The sequence below is a fragment of the Salarias fasciatus genome, chromosome 7 (assembly GCF_902148845.1).
Source record: "Salarias fasciatus chromosome 7, fSalaFa1.1, whole genome shotgun sequence".
NCBI classification, from domain to species: Eukaryota; Metazoa; Chordata; class Actinopteri; order Blenniiformes; family Blenniidae; genus Salarias; species Salarias fasciatus.
This window is the reverse complement of record NC_043751.1, coordinates 23808052-23834704: the sequence shown is the minus strand read 5'-3', so window position 1 is coordinate 23834704 and position 26653 is coordinate 23808052. Positions and strand designations below refer to the sequence as shown.

Below are 26653 nucleotides of genomic sequence, written 5' to 3'. Positions count from 1 at the left end.
AGAAGAAAGAGAACGTTAGGGGAGAGGATCCGGAGAGGCCATGGCAGCGGACAGCGGGCAGAAGCCGCTCCAAAACGCCATGAAAATGGCCAAAACAGCCATTCAGCTGGACGGAGGGAACAGGCACAAGGTACCGAGCCCCGGGGCTCCACTGTGACCGACAAATATCCGCCAGTTAACGGTGTTACCGGGATGTAAACAGACCGAGGGGGCGGAGGCTGTCAGCTGGTTAGTTAGCAGGTTAACTCCTGACAGTAAACACATCAGTGGCGTTCGTGACTGCAGGACGTTCAGAGCAACTAGACGGGTTTTGAAGTTTGTTTGGTCTATTTGTGCTCTCTGTATGCATACATCCGGCTGCAGGGTTGGTGTCATTACTACATCGTTACATGCAACATAACTTTATGGGAATAAAAATGACTGGGAGCTAATTTAGTCGATTGATTTGTGCGAGTTTTCTTGATTCCAATGTTTTAATTTAGGTTAAACATGACATAACATCCGGAGGCGCTGAGTACATTTAGTTTGAGGGGACATCAGCTGTTCTTCATTTGTCTCATTAGATTATTGTTTCAATTTCTTCCTCCACATTGTGTGTTAGGATATTTGAAATATTTGTCTTTTAAACCATCAACACATTTTTTCTGTGGTTATAATAGTTATAAGTCTGATTTAGACACTTTGACTCTCCCTTCTTTGGTTTGGTCCATACCACAGTCCATAATGACCATAGTAACCATTGACTGTCTATAAATATTATATCTTTATTTTTACTGTCAATGATAGTAACAGGGACTGGTTCAGGTGTCACCGAATCCTGCAGTAACATATTAATATTGATAGTATTGTTAATGAAGAATAAAGAGTATGTAGGCTAAAATTGTCTGTTTAAATAAATATCTAGCCGCAGAAGTGTGTTGACTTTATTTACAGAAAACTGTCCACCAAAAGGAGTGGCTTCTTTCCATCATTTCATACTCATAAAGACATAAATTCAACATTTAACCTACATTTGGTCAGAACCTTAAAATTATTGTGTAAAACTGAAATTTACTCCCAATTCTTTTATTTTCTTTTTTGTTTAGTTTCATTTCTTATCCAACTGTTCATTTTTTTCATTTTTTATTTTCATCATACCATGAATACAGGGAGAAGAGAAGTTACATTCTATCATTAGTAGCTGATCCAAAATAATTCAAGTGGGAAGCACAGTTTGAAAAACATCTGTGAATATTCAATAAACTATGAGATGTATTGGCATGTTATTTCCGCAGGAAGCATACTGTGAATACCTCCGAACCATCAACTACATATCACACGCCCTCCTGGAAGAGGCGGCATCACAACGTAAGCGCTTGTTTTGTCACATATATGGTTAGGTTGGTGTAAGTATTTTGGTGTTTGAATTGTGGGTGCCAGATTAAATATGGCATCATGAATGCAAGTTTGCAATATTTGAAGAGTAAAATGTCAACTGATTACATACATTTGGAGAAACTTGTGTTAGCAATGAAAAGTGCAAGTCTTTGTGAGAGAGTTTGTGAAACTGTTAAAATTAAATAGAATCCATTGCAAAGATCGATACGAACATGAAACACATGATGTTGATGTCAAAGCAAAACAAAAAAAAACAACACGACTTCATCTTCACTTGAAAGTGTCATTTCATATAATTCAGATGAAATTGAAGTGAGTGGAGCCAGACAGACATGAGTCCAGCGGTTCATGTTGAGCTGTTTGTGCTTCCTGTGTGTCCTCAGAGGAGACGGTGGCGGTGGAAGGGGAGCGCATGCTGAGGCTGGCCGAACAGTGTCTGGAACGAGCCAAGTCATTCATAGGAAAGAGTCTGGACCCGCCCGGCCCGCCCTCTTCCTCCTCCGGTCCGGCGGAGCCCAGTCACACCCCTGAAGACACAAGTAAACAAACTCCCCTCATGTCATCTCCAACAAACACCCCTCAGTCGCTGCTGGTTAACAGGTTTGTCTCCGCAGCTCCCGATCAGACGCCTGTCAGTCCCATGACGGCTGGACACCGCAGGATGCTATCGGATGGAGGCGAAGAGCGTTCGCCATTCCTGCCTCCTGAAGTCTTCCAGAGGCTGCAGGTCATCGCATCGCAGGACACCAGCAGGAAGTAAGAGCAACACTGAAGCAGGCAGAGCTGAACCAAGCAGAGCTTACTCAGCCCACATTTGCGCAAAAAACTTTTTCAAGTGGAAACACAAAGCCTTCGGAGTCACTAAAAATGCAAATTTGCAACAGTTTTTCTTGTCATAAATCTACTTACAAAAGACTACCTTCAATGTGTTTCATTAAACTTTTTTTTTTGAGTAATTTTTTTAATGATGACCAGTTGTTGGGTGGCAATAAGCATTAGCGTCAACCCTCTCACTTCGTGAAATGTTTGTGTTTCAGGGAACTGACGCCCATCGAAGAAGCATCACGTTTGAACCAGAAGCTCAAAGCCAACTACGAAGCTCGTCTGGCGAGGCTGCCGCCGGGTCAGGCCTATCAGAAGACGTCTCTGGTGAGCGCTGCGTTAGCATCTGTCAGCACACCTCTGACCTTTCTGGACCCATTTGCACAACGTTTTGCCAAATGCAAAAACTTTCATTTCAGTTTCAGGACCTGTTCATGTGAAACTGTATTTGGAGTCACTGAAATTGCAACCTTTTGAAAATGCCTATTTTAAATGTAGACAGCTGCTGCTGCTGGTCCTGCACACCACAGCTGTAGTAAACAGTTGCTCTGCACGTGCTCAGTAGATGGACAATAACAGCAGTGTTTGCTTCCAGATTGTCGTGACTCCCAGTCCAGATTCTTCTGGACTTGATAGTTTTACAGTTGACAGTCTCTTAAATAACAATCCAACTTGGTGGTCTGTCCATACCAATGTCAGAGTGATTTTATAACCCGCAGTTCTCTGCAGCACGTGTGGGGGGGTTTCATTACAAAAACAAACAGCAGCACCTACGAGTGGCCCAACACTAGAACTACATTGTTTTCTTTGTGAACAGATACAATTTTCAAAATGTTGCTTTTTAAATGTGAAACAGAAATACATGTTTTCACATGAAACATTGCCTTAGAGTGTCTTGCCCAAGGACACAACGCCAGTTTTACTGGCTGCAGGAGCAGGGATTGAACCACCAACCTTCCGGTTATAAGGCGTCCCGCTCTATCAACTGAACTACTGTCGCCCCACATCATCAAAGTGATTACTGGGTCATCGCCAGTTGCGTAATAATTCAGCGTCGACTCTGTCAGCTGCTTCATGAATGGGAACGTCACACCATTGTGACCTCTGTGTGGACCTGAGTCATTCAGAAACAGGATCTTCTCCCGCATCCTGCCGAGTAGTAAATTGTTGAGCAGACCAGCCGCTGCCATGTTTCTGCACTGAATTCTATCACAGAAGAAGAGTCCTAGTGGAAACTGTTTGCAGCATCTTCGGATTGTTGAGCATCTAAAATCCTGCATCAGACACGAATCGGACAAAAACTCATGCAGCTAAATGCGCAGACGTGTCCAGACAGCAGCTAAAAGAAGAGGGGAGGCTACACAATGGTAAACATGGCCCTGTCCGATTTTATTGACATGTGCCACCTTCATCAATTTCAATTTCTTTATTTCTTTATTTATTTTTTTTTTTTTATGAAATGGGAATTGCTTTAATGTCACTGTGAAGAAAAATGTTTGCTTTTGATACTTGAGAATATTACAAAAAAAGGAAAAGAGAAGTTGTGACATTATTGCAGTCTTATGTGTTGTTCATATGCACACCTCCATAAAAATACACAGATTCAGACAGTAAAAACAAGAAAGAAGTGTGTTTATGTGTCGACATGACGTCTAAAATCCGATAGCACTTTGACTTCTTAGCAGCAATGAGGAAAAACTTATCACAAAGCTGAGCAGTCAGCCGTTTGTTATCTTTATGTCCTGTTATTCTATCTATGTTTTAAACTGCAAAATAAATGAAGACAATCATGGAAACATATTTTCTTTGCATAGCAGTCAGTGTTTTTGCTAAATTTGTATTTTGCATGTTGATAATGCGATAAATGATTGTGGATTTGTTATCAGTCCCTATTATAGTCCTTTCATTCTTTATTGTTTTTCTTTATTTATACATAGTCTTTAAATGAAATCATATATATACATATACATAATATATAATTAATCTGATTTGTGTGCATTTCTGTCTGTCTGTAATCGCCCTCTTCTTCCGTCCGACCTGGCAACCCGGTGTCACTCAGATGTGGCAACCCGCGGTGCTCAGTGAATGTGTGTCGTCGATCAGTTTAAAGTGCAGCTTGGAGGAAATAAACACGAAGCTCCTCAGTCACATGTTTCATTTGACGGTCAAACAACTCTGAAGAAGCGAGCTGTTTCTGCTCGTTTGCTCCAATTTTATCACGAAAACGGAACTAAACCACGTTAAAAGTTTTTTTAAAAAAACTTATGCGCTGCACGTCTCTCCCACCAAATCTGTTTTTACGTTTTTATATTCTCGATTTATTGTTGTTTTAAGTTGATTGACTGACAGAGAAGATGTCTGTGCTGCTGCGGGATTACTGGACTAAACTAAAGTATTTCATGAAGGTAAAGGAAAGTGTGTCAGCTCATTCACACCATGTTGGTTTGTTTTCATCAACCTGTTGTAAAATACTTTTTAACCAGATTTGTGTTTTTAAAAAGACAGAGAAAGTTAGTCTTAAAATAACACCAATGCAACAAACATTTGGCAAAAATTCCATGCTTAAAATCAATCAACGCACCCAACAAGGTGCATGAAGAAAAAATAGAGTGGCATTTTGATTAAAACAGGTTAATCTAATCAGATGTCAAACCTGGCAGGAGTGCAACAACAAATAAACTAAACTCGTTTTTTTCCACCTTAAAGTCTTGCCAGATTTTCTGAAAATTGCTTAACAATTGATTGTCATTTTAAATTGAATTAACTTCACTGCAGCCTGTTAAATGTTTAATATTTTGGGGGTTTCTTCTTTGTGGTATCTTGGTGTCTGTTTGTTGATTTTATTGATTTTACAAGAGACAATTGATTAGTTACGTACTTTCCTCCGGAAACGTGTGCTTTTCTTTGTGAGTGGTGGCTTATTGATCCTTAACTGTGTGTTTGTGTGGATTTCCTCTGCAGACACTTTCTCTCCAGCGGCAGATGATGGAGAACCTCATCATCGCCAAAGCCCGGCAGGACGCAGTATCCTTCTTGACTGAAATTCTCCATCTTTGTCACTGGATTGGTAAATGGGGATGATATTCTATGCTTCCTTCATGTTTCTCAATACTGCTTGATTGGCAGTAAGTATTTGTAGTTGTTTCTCAAATGTTGCTGTGTTGAACAGACATGTAAACTGTAAAATATGATCAAACTTTTCAGCACAAAAACAAATGCAGCACTTCAGGTCAGCGTGTTGAGTGGTGCTCTGGAGGGGAGCAAAGATCTATGGAGGCAAAGAAGATTATTGATTATATTACAAGAACAATATTGACTTCAGGTCAGGTTTTATTGTTTTTAGCCTTTTGTTTTTATCTTTGTGCCTATTATAAGAATAGTTTCCTGTGTCTTTTCAAGAATATTTTTTTTTAAATGAATTGATATTTTTCTCTCTATTATATCTTTTTCAATGTTGTGTATATTTCAGTTCGTTGAATTTATTATTATATCTTGGGTTTTTTTCAGTTTTGCAAATATTAATATCCATATGAGTTTTTCCAATTTTGCCATAATTTAATCAATATGAATTACTTTTTTGGTTTATTCTTTTTTTTTTATACTCGTATTACTTCCCTTTTAATGATTTTCTGTCATCGTGGTTTATTTGTCTTTATAATTGTTTCCAGCTTTTATTCATTAGAGAACCTTTTTTCACATTTGTATTCAACTGATTTCTTGCTTTATTCAACTGATTTCTTGCTTTCTTTGCACTTCATCCATTTAGCTCATTACACGTCCTCTTTTTTTTGTCCTGTACTATTAATTTACACTGATCATCATCAGATCTTCTATTCGATGTTTTTGGGATTTCTTAACTTCATCTTCAGCTCCAGAGGAAAATGGAGGAGCGCAGGCTACGGCTGCAGGAGGAGGCCAACAGGTACGTTAATGTCCGTCAGATTACAGCGATTCCTCGCTGCGATGACTCCTCAGGTTCGGAGGTTTGAGTCCGGCGTTCCTGAATGGGCTCCGTGTTGTTTCAGGAGGTTTGCGGCGTCCGGTGGGATGACAGCAGAGGAACAGGAGCAGCGACTGCTCTACACCAATGTGCTGGAGTATGAGCAAGACCATGTGAGTGTGTGTGTGAATAAACACAATGAAGGAGAATATAAGCAGGATCACAAGGCACAACAGCTCGCATCCCCAAGACATCTGAGACCTGTCAGCAAGTTGGTCTTTTGTCTCATAAGTTTCAGTTAGCAACTTTCAATTAATCTGAGCTGTTCTAAAGAAAGAGTCCAGTAGTAAACTGTTTTTATTTCACAGGATTGGCCCAAACAGTGGAAAGCAAACATGAAGAATAATCCAGATGCATCGCTGGTGTCGGATCTCGTCTCCCACCTGCTCAGGTACCACAATGCACCTCTTAGTTTTTCTTTCAATTTTTTTTTTTTCAAGTTGGTGTTTAAGACCCCGAAATGCATTGTTTTGGCCTTTTCAGAAAATCTTTGTCTTGACATAACATCATTTTGAAAATGATATCTGTTTATATGGAAATGAGGGTGAGGAGTTGGTTGTTTTTGGAATGAAATCAGTAGTAGTGCTAGTAGTAGTGCTTACATTGTGTTTTTGTGATGAACCCCAAGCATTTTGTAAAAGTTTCACCTGCAATTTTTTGAAAACTGTCATGTTTTCAAAAACTTGCGTTTTCAGTGGCTTCAAGCACCAGCGTTGTGTAAACAGACCCTCAAAACATGGAAACATCTGAAATTGTTTGCTGTGTGAACTGGACCATAAGAATTTTCTTTCATGTCTTAAACACATTTGGTTAAAAAAACGTAACACCTCTGAGCACGACAGACAAACCTGTACATGACTGAAAAACCAGACAAACTCCCCCGGTGGAGCAGTTTTTGTGATTATCTGGGGCAAACCTTCATATTCCTGTCCTGTCCTAACTTGCAGGATGTGTTGTACTTCTCTTGTCCAGAGTTCCCTATGATATCTAGAAATTCCAAGAAAGTAGAGAAGTAAGGCTTGGAAATTTAATCCAGAATACCCTTCATTCTGATTGTCATTTGCCTCATTTTTGTTTTTTGTTTTTTTTTTTTTTTTTGTCTGCACCTGTACTAATGGCCACAAAACTCTCTGTTGAAAATCCACTGCAATCAGTTTAAATATTTCAATGTGGTACTCAACACTGTCGCTTTTAGTTTTGTGGACGGTGCTCGGGTTTGAATGAGTGCAGGTGCAGCCAGATGCCAGATGTGATCTTCACGCTGTTGGGTCTAACTAACGCTGCCTGTGTTCATCCAGCCGCTCCGACCACCCGGTGGTGAAGCTGCTGAGGAAGCACCAGTACAGAGTTTACAACAGACTTTACCCCATCGTCAGCGGAGGCGCCTCGCTGAGGCCTTCACACAGCTCGAACAGCCTGACACGTCCAGGTAAGACTCCTGCTTCTATAGTTGTCATGCACTCATGAGTGAAAAGAGTAATTTGTGTGAACTGATGAATTATTATGAATCAAAAAATTCTAGCTTCTGTAGCATGAAAGAAACCCTAAACATCTATTGTTGTACCATTGGTTGCCATGGATACCTCATGCAGGTAAAGGGAAAGGTTGTATGACAGTGTTTCAGTATTTTAAAGATTGAGACACTGAACGTTTTGTTTAATAATTCATCCACTGATTGCATTGTTCCTGGACAGAACCTGACTCACGTTGATGTCAAAGTATCATTTTAATGTGAGATGTAACCGATCACAGAGACTCAGAAGAAGCAGACGACTGCAGACACCAGCGCCGACCATCAGAGCTTCATCAGCTCCTCCTCCTCACTCTCACCGTCACATTCCCGCGAACTGACCACCGAGGAGGACGAAGAGGATGAGGCTCACAAGCAGAGGATGGTGGACCGGGAGAACTCGTTTGAGGACCTGGAGACCTTCCTGACCCAGCTGGACTGGACGCCGTCTGACTGCCTCCCCTCCGATCCTGATCCGTCTGAGGGAAACATCCAGGAGATGGAGATGAACGCGCTGAAGGAGCACCTGAAGGCCGTTGTCAAAGACATCCACATCGCCATTGGTGAGTTCTGAGGAGCCTTGAGTGTGTGTGAGTGTGTGTGAAGCACTAAGATGGGACATACGTAACATAGTGTTTGGTATCTTATCAGATCAGCTGCTGTCGCTGACTCTGCTGTCGTTCGAGTGTCTGAACACGTCCACCTACAAGGATCTGTGTCTGGCCAGCCTCGAGGAGGCCTTCTTCCCTCCTCTGTGGAGCGCCCTGGTGGCACTTTTCAGGTACTGCACCAACCGCACAGCATTAACTCTGTCTGGATTATTCTCTTACTTTGTCTCATACAGAAAGTAAATCTCAAAAGAATTTTACCTTGTTAACATTTGAACTAACATTTGGGCTCCAGTAGAAAAAAAAAAACCCATTATTTTGACATATTTGATACTTTCATTCTCATGACTTATAAACCAACTCATGACTTATGACCAGTTTTTAAACCTAAAAGCTTTTTTTTTTGCATTTGTCTCATAACTCTCAAATTTGACCTTTTTTCTTATATTGTTGGATTCACAGTCTTCAGGTGTAATTCTCTATTTGACCAGCATGTGGCAGCACAGCTCTGATTTGTCTGAATCCTTTCCACTTCATTTTCCTTTATGGGATGCCAACTAAAATACTTACAATTTCATTCCTCTTTTACAATTGGTATTTAAAGCCTTTTTATCTTTTTTTTTTTTTTAATTATTCGTTAAAAAACAAAAAAAAAAAAATGGAACATTCTCTCAACTTCCTGAAGTCTTGAAGCCTTTGAGTGGAAGCAGGCCTCCAGACCAGGCTGATTTTGTGGTAAAGGATGGCAAATTAGCCTGAACGTGGATATGCAGCAGCTGTGGTTCCGTATAAGTTCCTATCAAAAATGTTGATTGTGACCACCGTTTAGATTATCATTTCTGATACCAAGGAATAATCGGAGGAGTCAGTCACATCCTGCGTTGCTATGGTGATTGAAAAATAAAACGAGGATAAGGGGCTGGAAATCAAACCATAACCTGAAGCTGACGTGAACCTTCACTGTCTGTTTTACTGCTGTTGTGATTGTTTGAAATGAAAATTCCTTCAATCTGGACGCAGAGTCGGTGATCTGAGCCAGAACAGTACAACTGTAATCTGGACAAACGCACTCCCCGATGTCAACTGGCAGGTGGAAAGTAACAAACAGCCAAGAATTCAGCCGTCTCCATCAAGCTCTGAGTCGTGTGCCACTAAATCAGGATGTCCTCGGTCACAGAGCTGCTGGAAGAGTGATGAAGCAGCTTGCCGGCCCGTTAAACGGACCAACGCGAACATCAAGTTTTGGAAAATGTCGGAAATCACATTTTTTTCTCTCAGCTGTTTGAAGTTTGATGGTAAATATTTTGAAACATTGATCCTCCTGGTTTACAGTTCAGTGCTGCAACAAACTACCTGATTAAAGACACTGAGCCGAGTGTTTTCAGCCAGATTGCTTTCATCTGTGTGGTCTGAGGATCCATTTCCACCGTGATTTCAAGTGAAAATGCCAAACTTTCGTAGCGTATTGGGAGTCAGTTTACACGATTGCGGTGCTGGGAACTTTTTCTGTCTCTGTGGAAATGGAGAGAATATGAACTTTTCCATCAGTCTACTGGCCCAGATCACGGACTGACGCGTGTTCAGACTGAAGTGCAGATATTCACCTCGGGTCTTTGAGTACTCGCTTTTATAATTTAACGGTGTGAACAGGTTCAGTTTGTTCGGCTTTTTGAACTTGTTGGTTTTTCATTCGTGTGTGTGCGTGTGTGTGTGTCGCTGTCAGGAAGGTCCACTGGGAGCGGGAGGAAGCCTTCCAGGCCAGCGTGAGGCTGTACCACGACGCTTTGCCCGGAGATGTTGGCGTTCCCTCCAAGCTCTTCCCCGGGGACAGCGGCATGCTGCAGCATGCTTCTTTTCCCTACGAGTCGGCGGTCCAGGAGCTGAAGCTGCTGGTCCAGGACGGCTGTCCGCAGAGGAAGCTGGAATGTATCGGTGAGTCACGCTGTGGTTTCCAAGCGAAGAGCACACCCACCTCAAACTCACACTGTTCTCCAAATGTCTTCAGGGGAAAATTATGCTGTCAGGAATTCTGTTTTTAGGCTTCATATGCTTATGATAGTCCTAGTCAGAAAGATTCAAAGTTCTGCATTTTATCTGGTTTTCCTAAAATGAATTAATAAACTCCTGATTGCTCTCCAGCTCCACCATGTACTTTACATTCAGTCGAAGCACAAGAGTTGACTTCTTTTTGACGGTGTCTGTTGTTTATTCACAGTTCGGACGTTACGTCAGATCTGCATCTGTGCGGAGGACTACAGGGGGCTCAACGAGGCTGACTCCGCCCCCAAAACAGCCGCCATGTGAGTTCCATCAGTAATCTAGTAATCACGAGGCAAAAATATGCTGAACCAGGTGTGTCAAACATGTTTTAGTTCAGAGGGCACATATAGTCCAGTTTGATCTTGATTGGGCTGCACTGGTAAAATACCGTACTACTGTTATAACCTTTACATGTAAACTTTAAAGTTTTTCTTGGTGCAGAGGAAATGTGATCAAAATGTCTGTATTTTCACAAAATCAAACTATTACTACCTAAAATGACAATCTCAGCATGAGGACAATGCTAGTGAAACCTGGTGCAAAATACAGTGAAATGTCCAGTTATGCATATTTTGAGACTTTGAGGCGAGTTTGACAGCAGAAGACAGAAAGGTTTGACAGAAAGGTTTTATCTTTTATGGCAGCATCACTGATGTCTCAGTTCGGGTCTGTGTTGTTGTCTGCTTCTCTTAAGAAACTTTTTTTTTAATTATATTTAAAAAGAAAACACAAAACAATGTTTTTACAATTTGCGTGGTGGTTTGGCTGGATTGGAGCCTGTTGCTGGCTGGTTTTGGCCCACGGGCCTCATGTTTAACACCCCCGAGTTAAGGTATTCAGGTGAGCTGTAAAATCTGACATGTTTCTGAAGGCTGAGTGGAAATATGGAGCAGGTGTCCGAGTCCAGTCATTCTCTGCTAAATCCTCCTGGATAAAAAGACTGCCAGCATGTGTTAACTCCTTCATTACTCACCCCATTAATCCTCCAAATAAAAGATCTTCCTTATTTACCCCACGCCTCCAGTCGGGAGGAAGAGGACTGTGTTAAATTTCGCTGTTGGGACCCAAACACTGCTGAAAGGCTGTGTGTCTTCAGCCCTCTGCTCTGTCACGTCTCATCAGCACTCATCCGGCTCCGGCTCAGCGGGGGCCGTTCAGGCTCTATTGCCCCCCGTACGGAGCGCCGCTCTTCCCCGGACAGACCCAAAAGTGGGTCGTCCTGTCTGAGGTTTGGAACCGACCCAGAACCCGGCCAGGACAAAAACTCAGCGGGTCGCAGCACCGAAAACACAGAAGAAACAAAACGGCAGTGAAGGAGATGCCAAACACAACAAACACAAGCGAAAACATGTCGTTAGAATCAAGATCCTGAAGTTAGGTGAAGATGAAGCTTGAGAAAGGGTTTAACAGACTCTTCCTGTTGCAATTGATTTATTATTGATTTAGTGGTCAGGCTGGACTCCTCTTCTCTCCTTTTCTAGAGTGGAAAAGATACAAAGTGTACGATGATAAGAAAATGAAAGACAACCAAAACAGCATCAAGAGTGACAATATCAAAGATTCTAAAAGAGAAAGCTCCCTCCCACCACCCTGCACACATTGCATCAGTTGTAAAGTTTGTAGTTCTGTTGACACGACACCATTGTCTTGCTTTTTTAAATGATTCTCAGAAGATAGAAGATGGATTGATTCTTGACCGCAGGAGTTTCTCTATCGAGCGTCACCAACATTTCCAGGACGCCCCTCACGTGCTGTACATCTTTTTACTAAATGTTTCACACAAACTGAATTTATGGCATGTGCAGGAGCACTATTTGCCTTGGCTGTGGTGTTTGCGCGCACTGGCAACGTTTCTGCTGTGTACATGGAGATGGGTCCCGAGCCTTTGCAGAAAGCCCCAATCTCCATGACGACTGAGTTGAAGCATTTTCAAAAAGTTCCACTTTGGGAACTGTTTTCAAAAAGTGGTTTCAGTGGTTCCGACCATTGTTGTCGTGGAAACAAAATCTAATTTGACTTCACAGATTGAAAAACAGGAACTTGCAACTTTGAATATTGTAAATATTTGAAACATCAGTTTGATGTTGAGTCTACCTTCAAGTAGATGAATCATTTTTTATTTTTACTATGAATTTGCTTAGATAACTGCACGACAACAGAAAATGAAGTGGTGTCCACCCAGATAGAGACTTGGTAGTCATTGTAAACAGAGCGGCTGTCCACCCTGGTGGTGGTTTTGGTGAATGGCGGCTGGCTGGCGCTCCTGTCACACACTGGGTGTGGATGTTGGTCTGGTGTTTACTGGGATGTTTGGACGACAAACGGAAGGTTTTTGTGTCAGCAGCTTTGGAAGGCCTCGATGTACGCGTCGTCATTAGTGCCGGCGGAGACCCTGAGGTCAGTTTATGGCGCTGGTTGCGCATCACAGGCGATCTCGTCATGAGCTCCAGTCCCTCGTTTCTCCTCAGGCTTCGTGTCCATCTCTTGGAATCGCCGTCGGACGTGCCCCAGCAGCACCTCTGAGCTCTGTCTGCTATCACAAGCTGTTTGGTTACCTGGAAACACGAGTCCAAACAGCACAGAAGGGGTCTGAGTCACTCATTTAACGTTCAGAGTGGGTGACGTCTTCTCTCCAATCATCTTTTATTGACAGTCAGTGTAGCTCGCCAGGAGTTTGAGGAAAGAAATCTGGATGAAAAGCAGCTTTTCATTTCTCTGGCCTGTTTGTTGTTTTCTTTTTCCACCCTGAATGAGGGAATCCTCTCCTCTGCGGACATTTCTGGCTGTTAACAATGCGCATCTATCTATCTTCAGTTGCTCCAAAAACCATCGTCGTATAAATGGGGCTGCCTTCTTTTTGTCCTTGCAGCCCGAACATTTACCTTTCTTTGCGCCAATGGAAGCAGGAGCCTTTCAGATGAAAACACAGACGAGTTTTTCTCTGATCCACTCAGAAGTTTCTCAGCCTGAACTCTTTCGGCAGCTCTTTCTGTTTTCTGCTGCAGGATCGTTCCTTTTCTTATTAGTACTGTTTTCAAATCTCATACAAATGGAGGTTTTTCTGTGATGCTGTAGCAACTTTGTGTTGCCATCCAGTGACATGTAGTGGTTATGGATGGTTTATACAAGTATAGGTCAGTTTTGAGGTTTCTTACTTTAATCCATAAATGACTTGGTTCTTCTGATAGCCAGTGACTTTGATTAGCAACTGTATGCTTAAATAATAGTGAGCTTCATTTTGTAAGAGCTTTTCCTTGTCAGTATTGCATAAAACCACTAATGCCCAGATTATAGAGCATCATCCCCCCCACCAACTGATGGACATGGGGCTGAACAAATCGGTCGTCAGATTTGACCCTCACAGTCCTCCACTTTTAACGGAGAGTAGCGTCTCGGTGTCTCCACATTCTCCGAAATGTGAATGAATTTTTTTCTCCCCTAAAATGTTAAGTGTGAGCTGGTTTTGTTTTCATTTTATTTATGTCTCTGGTTGTGCAGTTAAACTCTTGCACAAGTTTCGAACCACAGATCCGTCTTACTTTTACGACATCAGACTCCCGGCCAGCGGCTTTGGGCAACTGTAAATGAGTAAAACTCTCCTGACCTCAAGTATGTGAACTGCAGTGAAGCTTCATCCTCTGAGTTCAGTTGGGATGAAGAGGGAGAGTCTGTGTGTTCCTGATGGACGTTCCCTGTTCCTGTTGCTTTTCTTAGTCCGTCTAAACACAGGTTTACTCTGTGAGTGTCACACTGGATGTCTGTCAGCGAGGATTCATAACCTCCTCTGTCACACACTCGCCTCCTTGAGTCAGTTCTTTCTTTGTTCTTTTCATTTCATCCAGCTACACCAGACCAATCTGACATCTGTTGCTGCCACTTGAATGGTGGGAGGAAAAAAAACACTATGACTTGCCATCCTAAACTGGCATTAGCAGCCAAATACTGCTTGTGCTCGGCTTGCTCTGGACAGCATCTTCATAGGCCACTACAAGGCTGTGTGTCTCTGCAAACCCCCAGACTGAAAAAGGACGTCTATGCTCTTTCCCATACTTTCTTTGGAAAGTTTTTTAAGTCAGATCGGTGTAATCTCTTAAAAATGGAAAATATAGCATCCACTGATGACGTTTACGTGTTACACATGACCTATTTTCCTGCGACACCGCTGTCCCGGAGCGCTGTCGCGATGTATGACTGTTTTACACTACAGAGCCAAGGAAATCTGATGCATCCCAGTGAGTGAGGACTCTGGTCTTTGTTCACGCTTGTCTTTAGAGCTCGCCACATGTGATCTGATCACCTGAAACACCTAATAATTCTAGGTGTGAACAGGCACAAAATTCTGATCAGATAATGTGACAGTAACATCTCTTAAAGATATTATGGTGCAAAATTTAAAAATATATTTTAGATTTAACAGGAAACCAGTGAGCAAAAACCAGCCAGGAATAAATCTGACTGCTGCCTTTCTGAGGTCAACTTCTACAGCCTTACATGTACAAACACACCTCGTTGTACTCGTTGCCCTCTTTTTCTGCACAGAGAAACTCTCCCATTTACAGCATCTCTTTGTCCTCGACCTACCGGGAGCTCATTTGTTCTCTCTTCTGCTTTTGTCTGCTCCTCTTTTCTTTCCTCTTCTCTTTTGTGCCGCCCAGTCGCTCACCGAGCCTCCTCTGTATCCTGTTAATTAAGAAGCGTTCCCCTCCTGCCTTCGCTCGGTCCGTCCTCCGCAGACCCGTTACCGAGCCTAATCTCCTCACTGAAACCAGTGTTTGTGCCGGTGGCTGCAGTCCATTGTGTCTCAGGAATGCGGAGACGCCGGCCTTCCGTGTGAGGGATCGATGGAAGTCTGTTTACAGTAGTGAACTCTGGAGATTAGAGCTCGGCTCCGAGGCGGCCTGTGAGGTCCGGGGACCGTCCACACCTTCCTGAACCTGCAGGAGGAGGGTATCCGGTTGCACGCGGCCGGGTCAGCGGAGGGCCAGAGAGAACCGCCTTCTCACGCAACGCGGCAGCGGTGCGGCGAGGCCTGCGTGTGAGTCGCCATAAACAAACGGTCACTGTGTGCACCCAGGGAAAATGCTATCAGGCCGTTATCGTCTCCCAGCCTGCAATTTGTCCTCCCAACAGATCGCAGCTTTATCTCTCCCATCCACCAACACGCATCCCATCAGGATTCGAATTAGTTTCCACTCAGTCCCGCCTGAGGACCATCAACCTCATCCCCACCCCCCGTGAAATGTCACTTTTTTAAAGCCACCTCATGTAAACTCAAGAACGTCAGGGCAACAGTTGGGTGTGTGTTTAGTTGTTGGTGTGGGAACTTTCTCATTAATTTCTACTTTTTTAAGAAATGATCGTTAGAAAAAAGTATTCTTTTCTTTCCCAGTTTGATCCACTGACCTTGCTGTCATTATTGACAATGCCAGTAAATGCAATTACAACCAACATGTTCATATTTAATGTTTCTCTCAATTGTCTCCCAATGTTAGCATGCTCAGTCTGGCTCATGTTAGCTGGCTAATATGAACCGAGGTGCAGAATGGAAATAGTCTAACACCCAAATATTCTCTGCAGGAAATACACAGATGGGGCCTTCTATACATCCTGTGTTTGGACATTGGCTTCGTTGACTGTTTATAGAGATGGACAAAACTTACGTGACGTCACCCATAACGTTCTGAAATCCCATGTTGACGATTTGAGCAGGACTTCTCCATACTGAGTGTTTGAAACGGGATGTAAATGTGATTGGTCAAGCCGGTCATGTGACCACATCACGTGGACAGAGGAGGCGCTGTGATAAGACTATTTATGCAAAACTTGAACTCCTAAAATAGAATCAACAGTTGATTTATGTCATTTATTTATGCCACGGTTGGAGAAATTAGTGATCGAGACCAAAGCATGTCCTGAAACCGGGCACTTTGGGTTTTTTTTTGCGCTCTGAAAATCTGCATTTTTTTGAACGGGTTCCAATGAGACCCGGGCTCTTTTTGGAACCAACATCATCGCCCCCTGTTGAAATTTCCCTGGTTTTATAGCTTTTCTGCACTTCTGCATTATCTTCATGTTTCACCAGTGCAGGTTGGCGCTTGGTTTGGACAAAGTGATACCACTCCTGATCTGTGGGGCCAGTGTTGTGCAGTATTGCTCATGTCTGACCAGAAAAAGGAACAAAGACAGCAGAACTTGGAAGACAATAAAAGTAATGATTTCTTTGAGGAAAGACTACCGGATACTCATGCAGGAATTTGGGCTTAAATGTGTACGTTGATACAAACAAATGTACAGCATGGGTCTGTCCTGGACAAAAGGACAAAGAAACTTAAGTTGTCTCAGCAGTTTGGAAATGGCTTCATGAACACAAAACATCTCCCCAACCCAAATGTGGCCCCGGCCTGAGCCACAGGAGAGAACTGTAATAAACAGCCTTGTTTTGTTTTTTGTCAGTCATTTGTGAAGCACTTTAAATTGTCCTGATCTACATGAAAGGTGCCACAAAAGTGATTTTTGACAGTTGAATTGTTTTATTCTCTTTCTGCACTGTTTATTTACCTGTTTTGGTGTCCCGCAGCGGCGCAGACGACCTGCTGCCCATCCTGTCCTTCGTGGCGCTGCGGTGCCAGTGTCCTCAGCTGGTGTCTGAATGTGCCGCTCTGGAGGAGTTCATTCACGAAGGGTGAGTCACCTCCAGCTACTGATGCTGTTGATCGAAGCAGGGGCGTTGCAGTATTATGTAATGTCCTGTTATTGTATTAATATTTACAAATCGCTTAATGCAGGGGTGTTAAACTTAAGGCCCATGGGTGAAAACAGACCCACAGGAGGCTCTAATCTGGTTTGCCAAACACCAAGTAAATTGTTACAATTTCAAAGAAAACAGATTTTTCAAAATAAAAAATGTATTAGTGGACACAACACAAGGGTGAGATCTGAGCTAAGATATCAGTGATCCTGGCATGAAAACCAGCAAACTAGCATTAACCTCAAAGTCCTGCGGGAAAAACATTTTTTTTTTTTTTTTTCTGTATTTTACATCAGAAGGTTTCATTAAAACTAAAATTTATTTTATGTTGACATTTTTGTAACTCTCATCTGTCATTGTTTGGATTCATGAAAATAAACATTTTATTCACTTATACTTTTTGCCACAACCAGGAAAAACTGTGAAGTTTATATTTAAAGGTTATGGTGCTGCTTTACCGGTGAGGCCCACTGCAGATGACGCTGGGCTGATTGTGGCCCCTGAACAGAAATGTGCGACACACTCCTGATTTAAATGGTCCGAACAATTTAACCAACGTGTTTGATCCTCGCGGTTCGGATCAGTTGCTTCACCACTTTGCTTCCAAACCGCCAAGTGGAGCAGTCGTTGTGGGACAGCCGGTGATCTTCAGGACTGTGGCCTGAGCTGCTCACACGCTAACACAGCAAAGGACGGACGTAAAAAACAGGAGCTGTAAAATCCAGCTGGTTTAGTTGGTCAAAGCTGAAGAATGTCGGCATATTTAGGTTTTTCTTACCTATAAAAATTCAAATAAAGTCCCGGTTCGTGTTTATGTAGTTCAGCAGCTTGGAAGTGTTGAATGGAGGAGAGAGGTGGACAAACACCAGGCTTCCTGAGTGTATTTCTACATTTATGTCCCTGTGGGTTTATTGCCAGAGCGGTAGTTATCACAGAAGTAATGTTAGGTATGAAACAATTAAAGGGTAAAAACTGGATAAAATGCACAGCTGTATTGAAGTTCCACTTGGCAGAGGTGATGTATAATGAGCTCCTCTTCAAGTTTAATGTGAAATCCCAGAATTCCAGATGCTATTAGCTGTGGTGTTCTTCGTTTCAGAGTATTTAAAATAGATTTACTTCAAATAATTGTGCAACAAGACACCTTGTAGTGGTATTTTTTTTGCACTTTTACTATAATCCTTTGCCATTTTCTGATCTAAAAGCACATTATTATGAAGTTGTAACATTAAAAGTTTGATTTTCCTTGGATTTCCATTCATGAAGCTTGAGGTTGAATCTCTGGCTCCTCAGTCCGACACTTCATTAGCTTCATCTCCTCCACTGCCGAGTGAGAAGCATCTTGTTATCCGGTTTCCTCGCCATCCTCTCGCTCTCGTTAGTTGGAGGTCGCTGGGAGTTGACTCGCTCTGCGGCCGTCATTAGAACTCCTCGCTCGCTCCTTTCAACCCTGCTGCCACAGATTGGTGGACATACAGCAGCACTGAAGCAAGAGATGTTAATGTCCATCCATTCGCTTCGTTCCCCACTTAGTCCACATTGTGTCACAGTGGCAGCATGTAGAGGGAACCCCCCCCCTTCAGAGATCTTGATTTCAAGTGAAAACATACTGTGGTTGACCTTTGTATGACTTCTTTTTGCTCCTCTCTCTGTTTCAGGTATCTGATCGGAGAGGAAGGCTACTGTCTGACCTCCATGCAGAGCGCGTTGGCCTACGTCGAATCGCTGCACACAGGAGTCGCTCACCATCCAGCCAATGCATGAAAAAGGTAAGCAAGACTCAAAGGGTTCATATACCAATGGTAATGTACTCCGACTTCATTGTAAATGGTTGCATTAAAATTATTTCTGTCCCATTACTACCAAGCCTACTAGTCTTCAAAGTAATTAGTCAAAAGTTTTTTCATAGAAAAGCTTTGTTTGTCTTCGACAGCACTGGTTTTCTGTGCGATATAATAAAGTATGCAATTTAGTTGCACCTCAGAATCATAAGGGTCGGCGTTTCCCAAATGTTTTTGGGAGATTATAGGGGAGTTTACGTCACTCAGAAAGATTCATCGAACTTCCCAAACTTTACATCGCCCTAAGCATAGATGGTGCAATAATATTTGTCATACAGTGACGTCTGCTGGTGGTATAGACTGGTATATTTTAATGAAGTTGTTTCTGAATAAAAGGCTCCATTTACATTTAAAGTGAAAAGGCCCTGTTTATACTTTTTCATTTCTTAAAAGTTTTGTGTTTACTCGGCAACGTTTTGAAAATAACGTCTACTTACACAGAAATGACAGAAATGCTGAAAACACTGTAGTTTTCATGTCGTGCCACCGGTGGGTGCCGATGGTTGTTTTTGTCCTGAAAGTTGGATTATTATTAAGGTGGCTGAAGTTCCACCTCCGGGGCCTGTTTTTAAAAAAAAAAGATGCACTTCTCAGTGACTCTGGCACACCAACATGAAAACTACATTTTGTCTTTTAACCGATCATGTGATCGGTTTGTGCTGCGCTCAGCAGCGATACAGAGAAATGTCAGATTTTCCTGGGATGAACCTGAAGGGTTTAATCTTTGTGGGCGGTGTCCCTGGCAGAGCTCCTGCGGTTTATCCAGTGCTATGTGTGTTAAGCTTTATACTTAAATCTCTGCAGCACAGTGGACTATTGTTCTAGACAGGTTGTCTTCCAACCTGGAGTCTGGGACCCCCTCAGAGACTCCAGAGATCGCGGGAGGGGGTCGACCACATTGCCTGCTTTAGATTTAGATCAGATTCACACATGGCAAAGAAATCCGTAACAAGACACTTTCTAGAATCTAATTCAGTCCTCTTGTGAAGGATCCACCCTCTGTATTTTGGTGAGAGTAGGTGTGTCGAGCGGTGGAATGTGAGGATCAGTTTAAACGACAATATTTCTAACAAAAATGCTTCGTTTTTGCATTTTGTGTTTCAGAGAAGTTTTGTGTTTATGCAGTGTTTTGAAAACAGTGTTCATTGGCACGAAAATGGTAGAAATGCTGAAAAAGATGTAGTTAGCGTGTTTGGTGCTGTTGATTAATGCTGTACAGTCCGTTATTGGAGGTACAAAGACATCAGCCGTTTACCCAGCGACGAAGTCAGAGAATTTTCAACAACCTCCACCTTGAAAGCTGTTTCAGTTGCTCTGAGCGCCACCATGTGAACAACCACATAAAATGCAACAACATTTTTGCATTTTGAGCATTGTCATATAATCAGGGCCTGAATCTGAGCTTGTCGACACAAGAGCGTAGAACGACCGGTAAACGGAGAGCTGTGCTCCTCCTTCACCGCACCGAGACGCTACCTTCAGACCCCCTGACCTCCTCACCATCACTCCTCCAGATTAATCCTCGCATTCTGAGAGTGAAATAATATCTGGTGTGTTTCAGGCTCCTTCTCGCACCTTTCACTCCGTGGCTGCAGGACAGCCGAACCTGCGCCGTGCACATGCATGTAACCTCCAGCTTTAAATGCAACGCAAGGACCGTTTTTAAAGTGCGGAGTCCGAACCAGTGCCTGAGTCATTTCCAGCTGGAGCAGAGCCCGGGACGGAGCCAGCGTCTCTGCAGCCCGGCTCAGGGCGGAGCGCCGTGGGGCTGCTGGCACCGGGTGTCTGAGGGGTCTGTGACTGACGTCTCCTTCAAACGTACGTGTGAATGTTTGCCTGCTGAACGTGTCTGAAAGTGTTCTCTTTGACCTCCGGCCCGTCTCTCGGCAGCGTGTTCCCCAACGCCTCAGAGCCAGAAACCATAAACAAGTTCTTAGTGACTCTTCTGCCGATGTGAACACTTAAGCCTCGTTTGGACGTAATTACAGTCATCCAGAGTGGAAGCATCCTGACAATTCATTGTTCCAAACTCCGTAATAAACACACAGGAAGATCCAAAGCAAAGAAACATGATGAACCGACTTTAAAACAAACCAATCATCACGTTTTTATTCTTTTAAGCATCATAGTACTTCTCTCGGAAGGTTTCAACAATGTGTATTCAATAAACTAACTAGGATCTCAGTACCTGAACTGCTTTAGTTTTGAATTGAGTTTGAGTTTTAGACAATAAACCCCATGGGACACAAAGAGGGAAAACTTTATGAATCTGTTTTAAACAAATCAGTCGTCATATTTTTCGTTTTTTTTTTTTTTTGTTATCCTGAGATTCATTTAATCCCTTGTTATATATTGTAAGCATTCACCTGAGTTTTGTTCTAACATTGGAACCACAATGAAGCTAAAGTCAAGGCTCAAACACATCAAATTCCTGTGTGTTTAAATCAAACACAGCTTCTAGTTTTTGAGTTTATCCTGCAGTTCCACATTGATCTAATGCTTGGAATGTCTCCCTACCGGAAGTTGCTGATTCCTGTTATTTTGACAAAATAGTACTATTTCTGACTAAATTAAGGTAAATGAAAAGCTGCCAGAGTTCAGGAACAGTCGTACCTTGATTTTAGACGTTATCTCTTTAGAATCACTTTTTGTGTAACTGGGGTTTGATTTCTGTCTGGATATCTGGTCCAGACAAGATAATAGACGTTACAGGTTGATTCAAAGCGGTTTCTCTCCAATCACCAGATTTCCTGATTTCTATATACACAACCTGGTGAAAGTTCTGTTTCATGTCATGTTAACACACAAACAGCAGCAGATCTCTGAAGCTTGGGGTTGACTCCAACATGAAAAACTGTAAAGGATATTAGAAACAGAAGCTGCTTCATTTGTCTGGCTTTGCTAACAAAACATTGCCGTGATGGACCAAATCTAGTTAAAGAGATCAACAGGAACAGGAGCTGAACTGCGTCATGTCCCAATAAACACACAGAGTGATCCAACCCAGAAGCAAACCTTGTTTTCATCTTCTTTTGGTTTTTAAACCCCAAAGTCACTGTTTATTGGCTGCAATTGAGTTCATAAAAACGTCCCAACAGCTCAAATCTCTTTCAGTCAGTCTTCCGTTCATAATTTTTTTTTTTTAAAGAAACTAACCCAGAAAACTAGGAAACGTCAGTCAGTTTTGCTTTAAAACAGATTCAAAAAGTTTTACAGGTCATGAAATGTAAGCGTTGAGCCAATACCCAGACCATAATGTGTACAACTGGAGTATTCTCATCAGCATTAACATGTTTTCTTCTGCTTACTGAAAACTTCGGACAGCATAACACTGACATCCAGCTTTAATCCAGCAGAAGTAGCAGCAGGATGAATTCTGTCCAAACGAGGCTTCAGTGAAGAAATAAAACAATTTTACTAAAGAAGGAATTAATTGAACCTAACTACAGTTTACAAGTTTTCCCACCTATTTTGAAAATGAGTGGAGATACAAGATAACATTTTTAGGCATGTTTGTGGAGCTCAGAGTGGAAACCAACAGTTGCTTGTTTTGAGAGAGGTTTTTTTTTCTTCTTAACAGGAGGATTATAAATGAGTTTATCTGTGTTTTCAGGGCAGGTTTTTCATTTAGTCTCTCAAAAGATGAGGCGTTGAGGGACCGAGGACGGACCGCTGAACATTATTAATGCTGCACTGTGTGAGCTTGTCCCTTGCTAGTGTAGCCTCGACGACTTCAGGCACTTGTGATTTTTTTTTTTTTTTTTTTTTTTTTAATTGCATGTTACTTGAACAGTTGAGGAACTTCCCAGTCTTATCTTTTTTTTTTTTTTTTTTATGTAATGCCAAAGTTTCAGATTGGGCTCTTCCTTTGGTCTCCACCAAAATGTGAATTGTCAAGGATTTGAAGTTTAGTTTTTTAAAGGGATCCAGAGGGTTTTTTTTTTTATTTACTATAAGAAACTGTTTCAAAGACACATATTTCATTTAATAAATCTTCGACTACAATTACAGTTTCAGGGCCACAGTAAGAGAAAACTAATATGCAAATATTTTACCAATTCAGCATTTGGAGCAAAAGTTAAAATTTCAAATGTGAAATTTTAATTTCTCGTTTTTTTGACCTTATATTAAAATATCTTCTGATGAATTCAATATTTTAATCTGATTCCAAATCTTTTTTTTTTCTCAAACTTTTAAAAATACATTTTCCTATTGTCCAAATACAAAGTTTTTTCAAATTTTTGGCTTTTTTTTTCCTTCTTCTAAATTCACAAATATTCAACTTACATTTTTTTTTTACTTTATCATCAGAATTCCAGCTTTCAGACTCAAATGATAAACTTAATTGTGATAGTTTCATCCTTTTCTAAACATTTTTTTTGGCAAATTTACATAAATTCAACTTAAATCTTGAATTTTCTCAATTTTTTTAGTTGAAATTTTGTGTTTTTGTGAATGCTGAAGCTCCATTGAAGACATTTCTTTCAGATTTTTTTTGGGTCATCCCAAAGTCAGGTATTTTGGTTTCTGTTTTCATTTTTTGTCATTTCTTCATCAATCTCATCAAGTTCATTCTTAGAAAATGTTGACTGAACTTTAACTTAAAAAAATGTGACAATTGTTGGAAAGTTAATAAGTTATAACTATTTAAGCTTTATCCCCCATGTATCAATTGAACCATTTCCTCAACCTGGCCCTGGAACTCACAGGTTCCACAGATTTACAGGCATCTTTTTCTAGTTTTTCTCAGGTTTTTTTTGTTTTTGTTTTCAGCACAGTGAAGCTGTAAATCCTGGAAATGTGTTTTGTTTTGTCGCCTGGCGTGGATTTAAAGTGAACCTCTGTGCTGCAATTTCACCACTTTTCACTTTTTGAGCACTTTTCATGTAAAAATGGCTGAAATCAAAAGTGATCTGCAGCTGAGTTCATGAATGTTCACCTCCGGGACGACTCGGTCACTGTATGCAGACTTAACATCACTAACACTGAAACACTACTTTTTCTTTGAATTTACTATTTAATTTTTTTTATTATTATTATTATTTGCTAAAATCCACAACATGTGAAATAATCTTCGTTTATTTTTTGTTAACAATAAAAATGACTGGAATGTGCTATTTCCCAAAATGGGCAAAGCCACTGTTTGTTAATCCATGTTTGTACATTCTTTCTGACTTTTAAGAGGTAAAAGTTTGTTTTGTTATTAAAATAAACATCTGAGAGCGATGAGTGTGTCTGAGAGACAAGTCAATAAAGAGGAAATGTTACACCATTTTTACTGACTGTCATTTTTTGGTTTTTCAATGTGAAAAGTGGGAAAGAAAAATTCAAACTAAAGCAGGAAATAGGAGGCATGGAGGAATCAGCACAACAGATGGGAACACGTGGATATGAAAGTAACAAATACTAAAGTCCAAACACAAATGCTGAAGCCTGCAGTATAGCAGGTTTAAGCCCATATTTTCATATCTAAACCATCATTCAGGTGATTGATGTTATCTTTTTCAAAGTCCTAAAACAGCTATTCATGTCATTATGTGAAGTCTTTTTCCTTGTCTCAAACAGTTTTGATGTTTGTGGTAAAAATGGAAGAAAAATAAAGTCATATAAAGTGTATTTATTCAAGGCAGAACAAGTTTTGACGCTGAACAGAAGAGAAAGTGGGATTAGACGGCGTGCCGTCTCGATGAAGCAGGTGAGTTTGATGAGCTGACGACACTCCCACATCAGGTGTAGAAATGCATTGAAATAGTTGTAGAGGTGAAGCGCCTCTTCTCAGAGTCAAGGCACCACCCTGCCACCTCATAAAACAAGCTTTTCACAAAATGCCACCTTTGTCCTCTTGAAGAAGTTGTCGAACTTCCAACCTCTCCAACCTCTAACCCGTCCTACCAGTGAAAGAGCATCCAGGGAAAAATCACTGGAAAGACGAGCGCACTGTTGGACAGCGCTGGACTCAAGACACACACATCACAGCCGCTCTCAGAACACCATAAAAGTCCGACACCGCATGCCTGGCAGCTACACTCACGTCACTCTGCTTTGACCGAGTTCCAGCAACCAAACAGTTTTTCAATCGTCACATCGTGAGCACCAAAGTCGTCCAACAAGAAGTTTCCCCAAACAAAAAGCTCTCTAGTCAAGCGAAACATCCACCGACACCAGCGGAGATTAAACAGTTGACAATAAACCACCCAAAACAGAATACAAGAACAAGGACACAAAGCAACCACCCAGAACTTCAAGTTTTTGAAATTGGCTGAATCCAGTGTAAGTTTGTATCTGCAGTCGTCGTCGACTGCGTCTGAGTTTCACCGCCCTGTGGAAGTGAGCAACAGTCATGATGTCGATCACACCACGTCTTCTGGCTGTGTGGATGTGAGTACTGGAGTGAGTATTCTAATGAGCTAACCCAGCCTTTCCAGTCGTGTAAATTCAGCATCTATCACAGGAGTAGTACAATTACAGTGCAAAGACGGAGCAGATAGTTCAGCTAGATTAGGCGGAAGGCACTGTTAGATTTTAAAAGAGAGTAAATTGCAAAGGTAGTGCAAACATTGCAGGAGTATTACAAGTATTGCCAGTAGTTTACGAAGCTAATGTATGGCAAATATTCAGCAAACAGATTACAAGGGTGCCGGTGGAGCACAAAGGCAGAGTGGGTATACTGTGAGAAGGTTGTGAAGATGGCATCACCTACAGTACAGAATTGGTTTGACTGATTTCTGTTGTCTTCCTTGTTGCTTTTCTGTGGTCATATATGAGCTGTACTGCTCAACGCTGCCACCACAGGCTATCTGTAGTATTATTTTGATGGAATGAACATGGCAAATTAACAGATACTGTATTTTATGTTGATCTTATTTGACCTTTTGCTTCATGCCACAATTTTGAAAATACATGATTGGATTTATTGAAGACATCTTTTTTGTTGGACAGAAATCCTGAGCATCTGATCTGATGCTGATTGATAAAATCAATTTGTATAATTCTGTAAATTCAGTGACGTGACTTGAAGAGAAGTCTCCATCTGACTTGAATCTTTCCGTCAAGTGACGGCACTCAGTTCTTGACACAGAGAGAGGATTACAAACAGCCCTTCTCTGCTAACAGGAGTTGATGTGACATGTTTATCTTGGATTTGCGACCCGGCCGTGCACGCTGAGGGTGTCGGTGTGGGGTCGAGGCGGCACATGGCTGAATGGCAGCAGAAGCCTGTGAAATGACAAAAAAACAACGTGCCGCTTCGAATCAGTCACAGCACTGCCGCTCTCTGGCTCCTTTTCTCCCCCCCTTCACTAAATCAACCCCTCTGACCTCCTCAGACAGGTCAACGGGGTCATTTACTCATTTAAGGATACATTAAGTCCCAACAGCTTCAGATATTGAGACATGTTGCTCTTAGATCAGATTTTTTACTTCTTAATGCCCCCAGTGTACAACAAAACTCCATTGGGCTGTAAAAAGTTCACCAGTTCAGCAATATCATGTCCTTCAAAAGAAGCACGACTGAACAAACTTGTTGACTTTAATATGTTACTTTGGATTTGAGTTTCTGTCAGAAGGAAACACACCCACAGATTGAAGAGGTCACAGCTGTTCTAGAGGTGTGAAGAGCAGAACAAAGGTATTATAGGAAGGAACCTGGCTCCTGTGCTGCATGCATTGATTTAACCTTGTTGTGGATTGGTTGTGGACCGTTTCAAG

The 26653-nt window shown here is 41.8% G+C and overlaps 1 protein-coding gene across 1 annotated transcript; it reads left to right on the top strand.

Moving 5' to 3' along the window:
- vps9d1 (VPS9 domain containing 1) lies at positions 1–24222 on the top strand. The gene is made up of 17 exons (XM_030097287.1): positions 1–130; positions 1275–1347; positions 1761–1916; positions 1992–2133; positions 2415–2526; positions 5161–5223; positions 6069–6121; positions 6225–6312; positions 6508–6590; positions 7498–7628; positions 7952–8272; positions 8361–8490; positions 10041–10249; positions 10533–10617; positions 16935–17039; positions 18764–18874; positions 20508–24222. The coding sequence occupies exons 1-16, from the start codon at positions 41–43 to the stop codon at positions 18867–18869; spliced, it is 1947 nt and encodes a 648-aa protein (XP_029953147.1). The 5' UTR covers positions 1–40; the 3' UTR covers positions 18870–18874; positions 20508–24222.
- The last annotated feature ends 2431 nt before the right edge of the window (positions 24223–26653 follow it).

What these genes read in the sequence shown, in the direction of transcription:
- vps9d1 (XM_030097287.1), top strand. Translation starts at nt 41, where the DNA reads ATGGCAGCGGACAGCGGGCAGAAGCCGCTCCAAAACGCCATGAAAATG. An exon ending in CCAAAGCCCGGCAGGACGCA is followed by an intron (nt 5,224 to 6,068) that starts GTATCCTTCTTG and finishes CTTCATCTTCAG; the next exon opens with CTCCAGAGGAAAATGGAGGA. An exon ending in GCCCCCAAAACAGCCGCCAT is followed by an intron (nt 10,618 to 16,934) that starts GTGAGTTCCATC and finishes GGTGTCCCGCAG; the next exon opens with CGGCGCAGACGACCTGCTGC.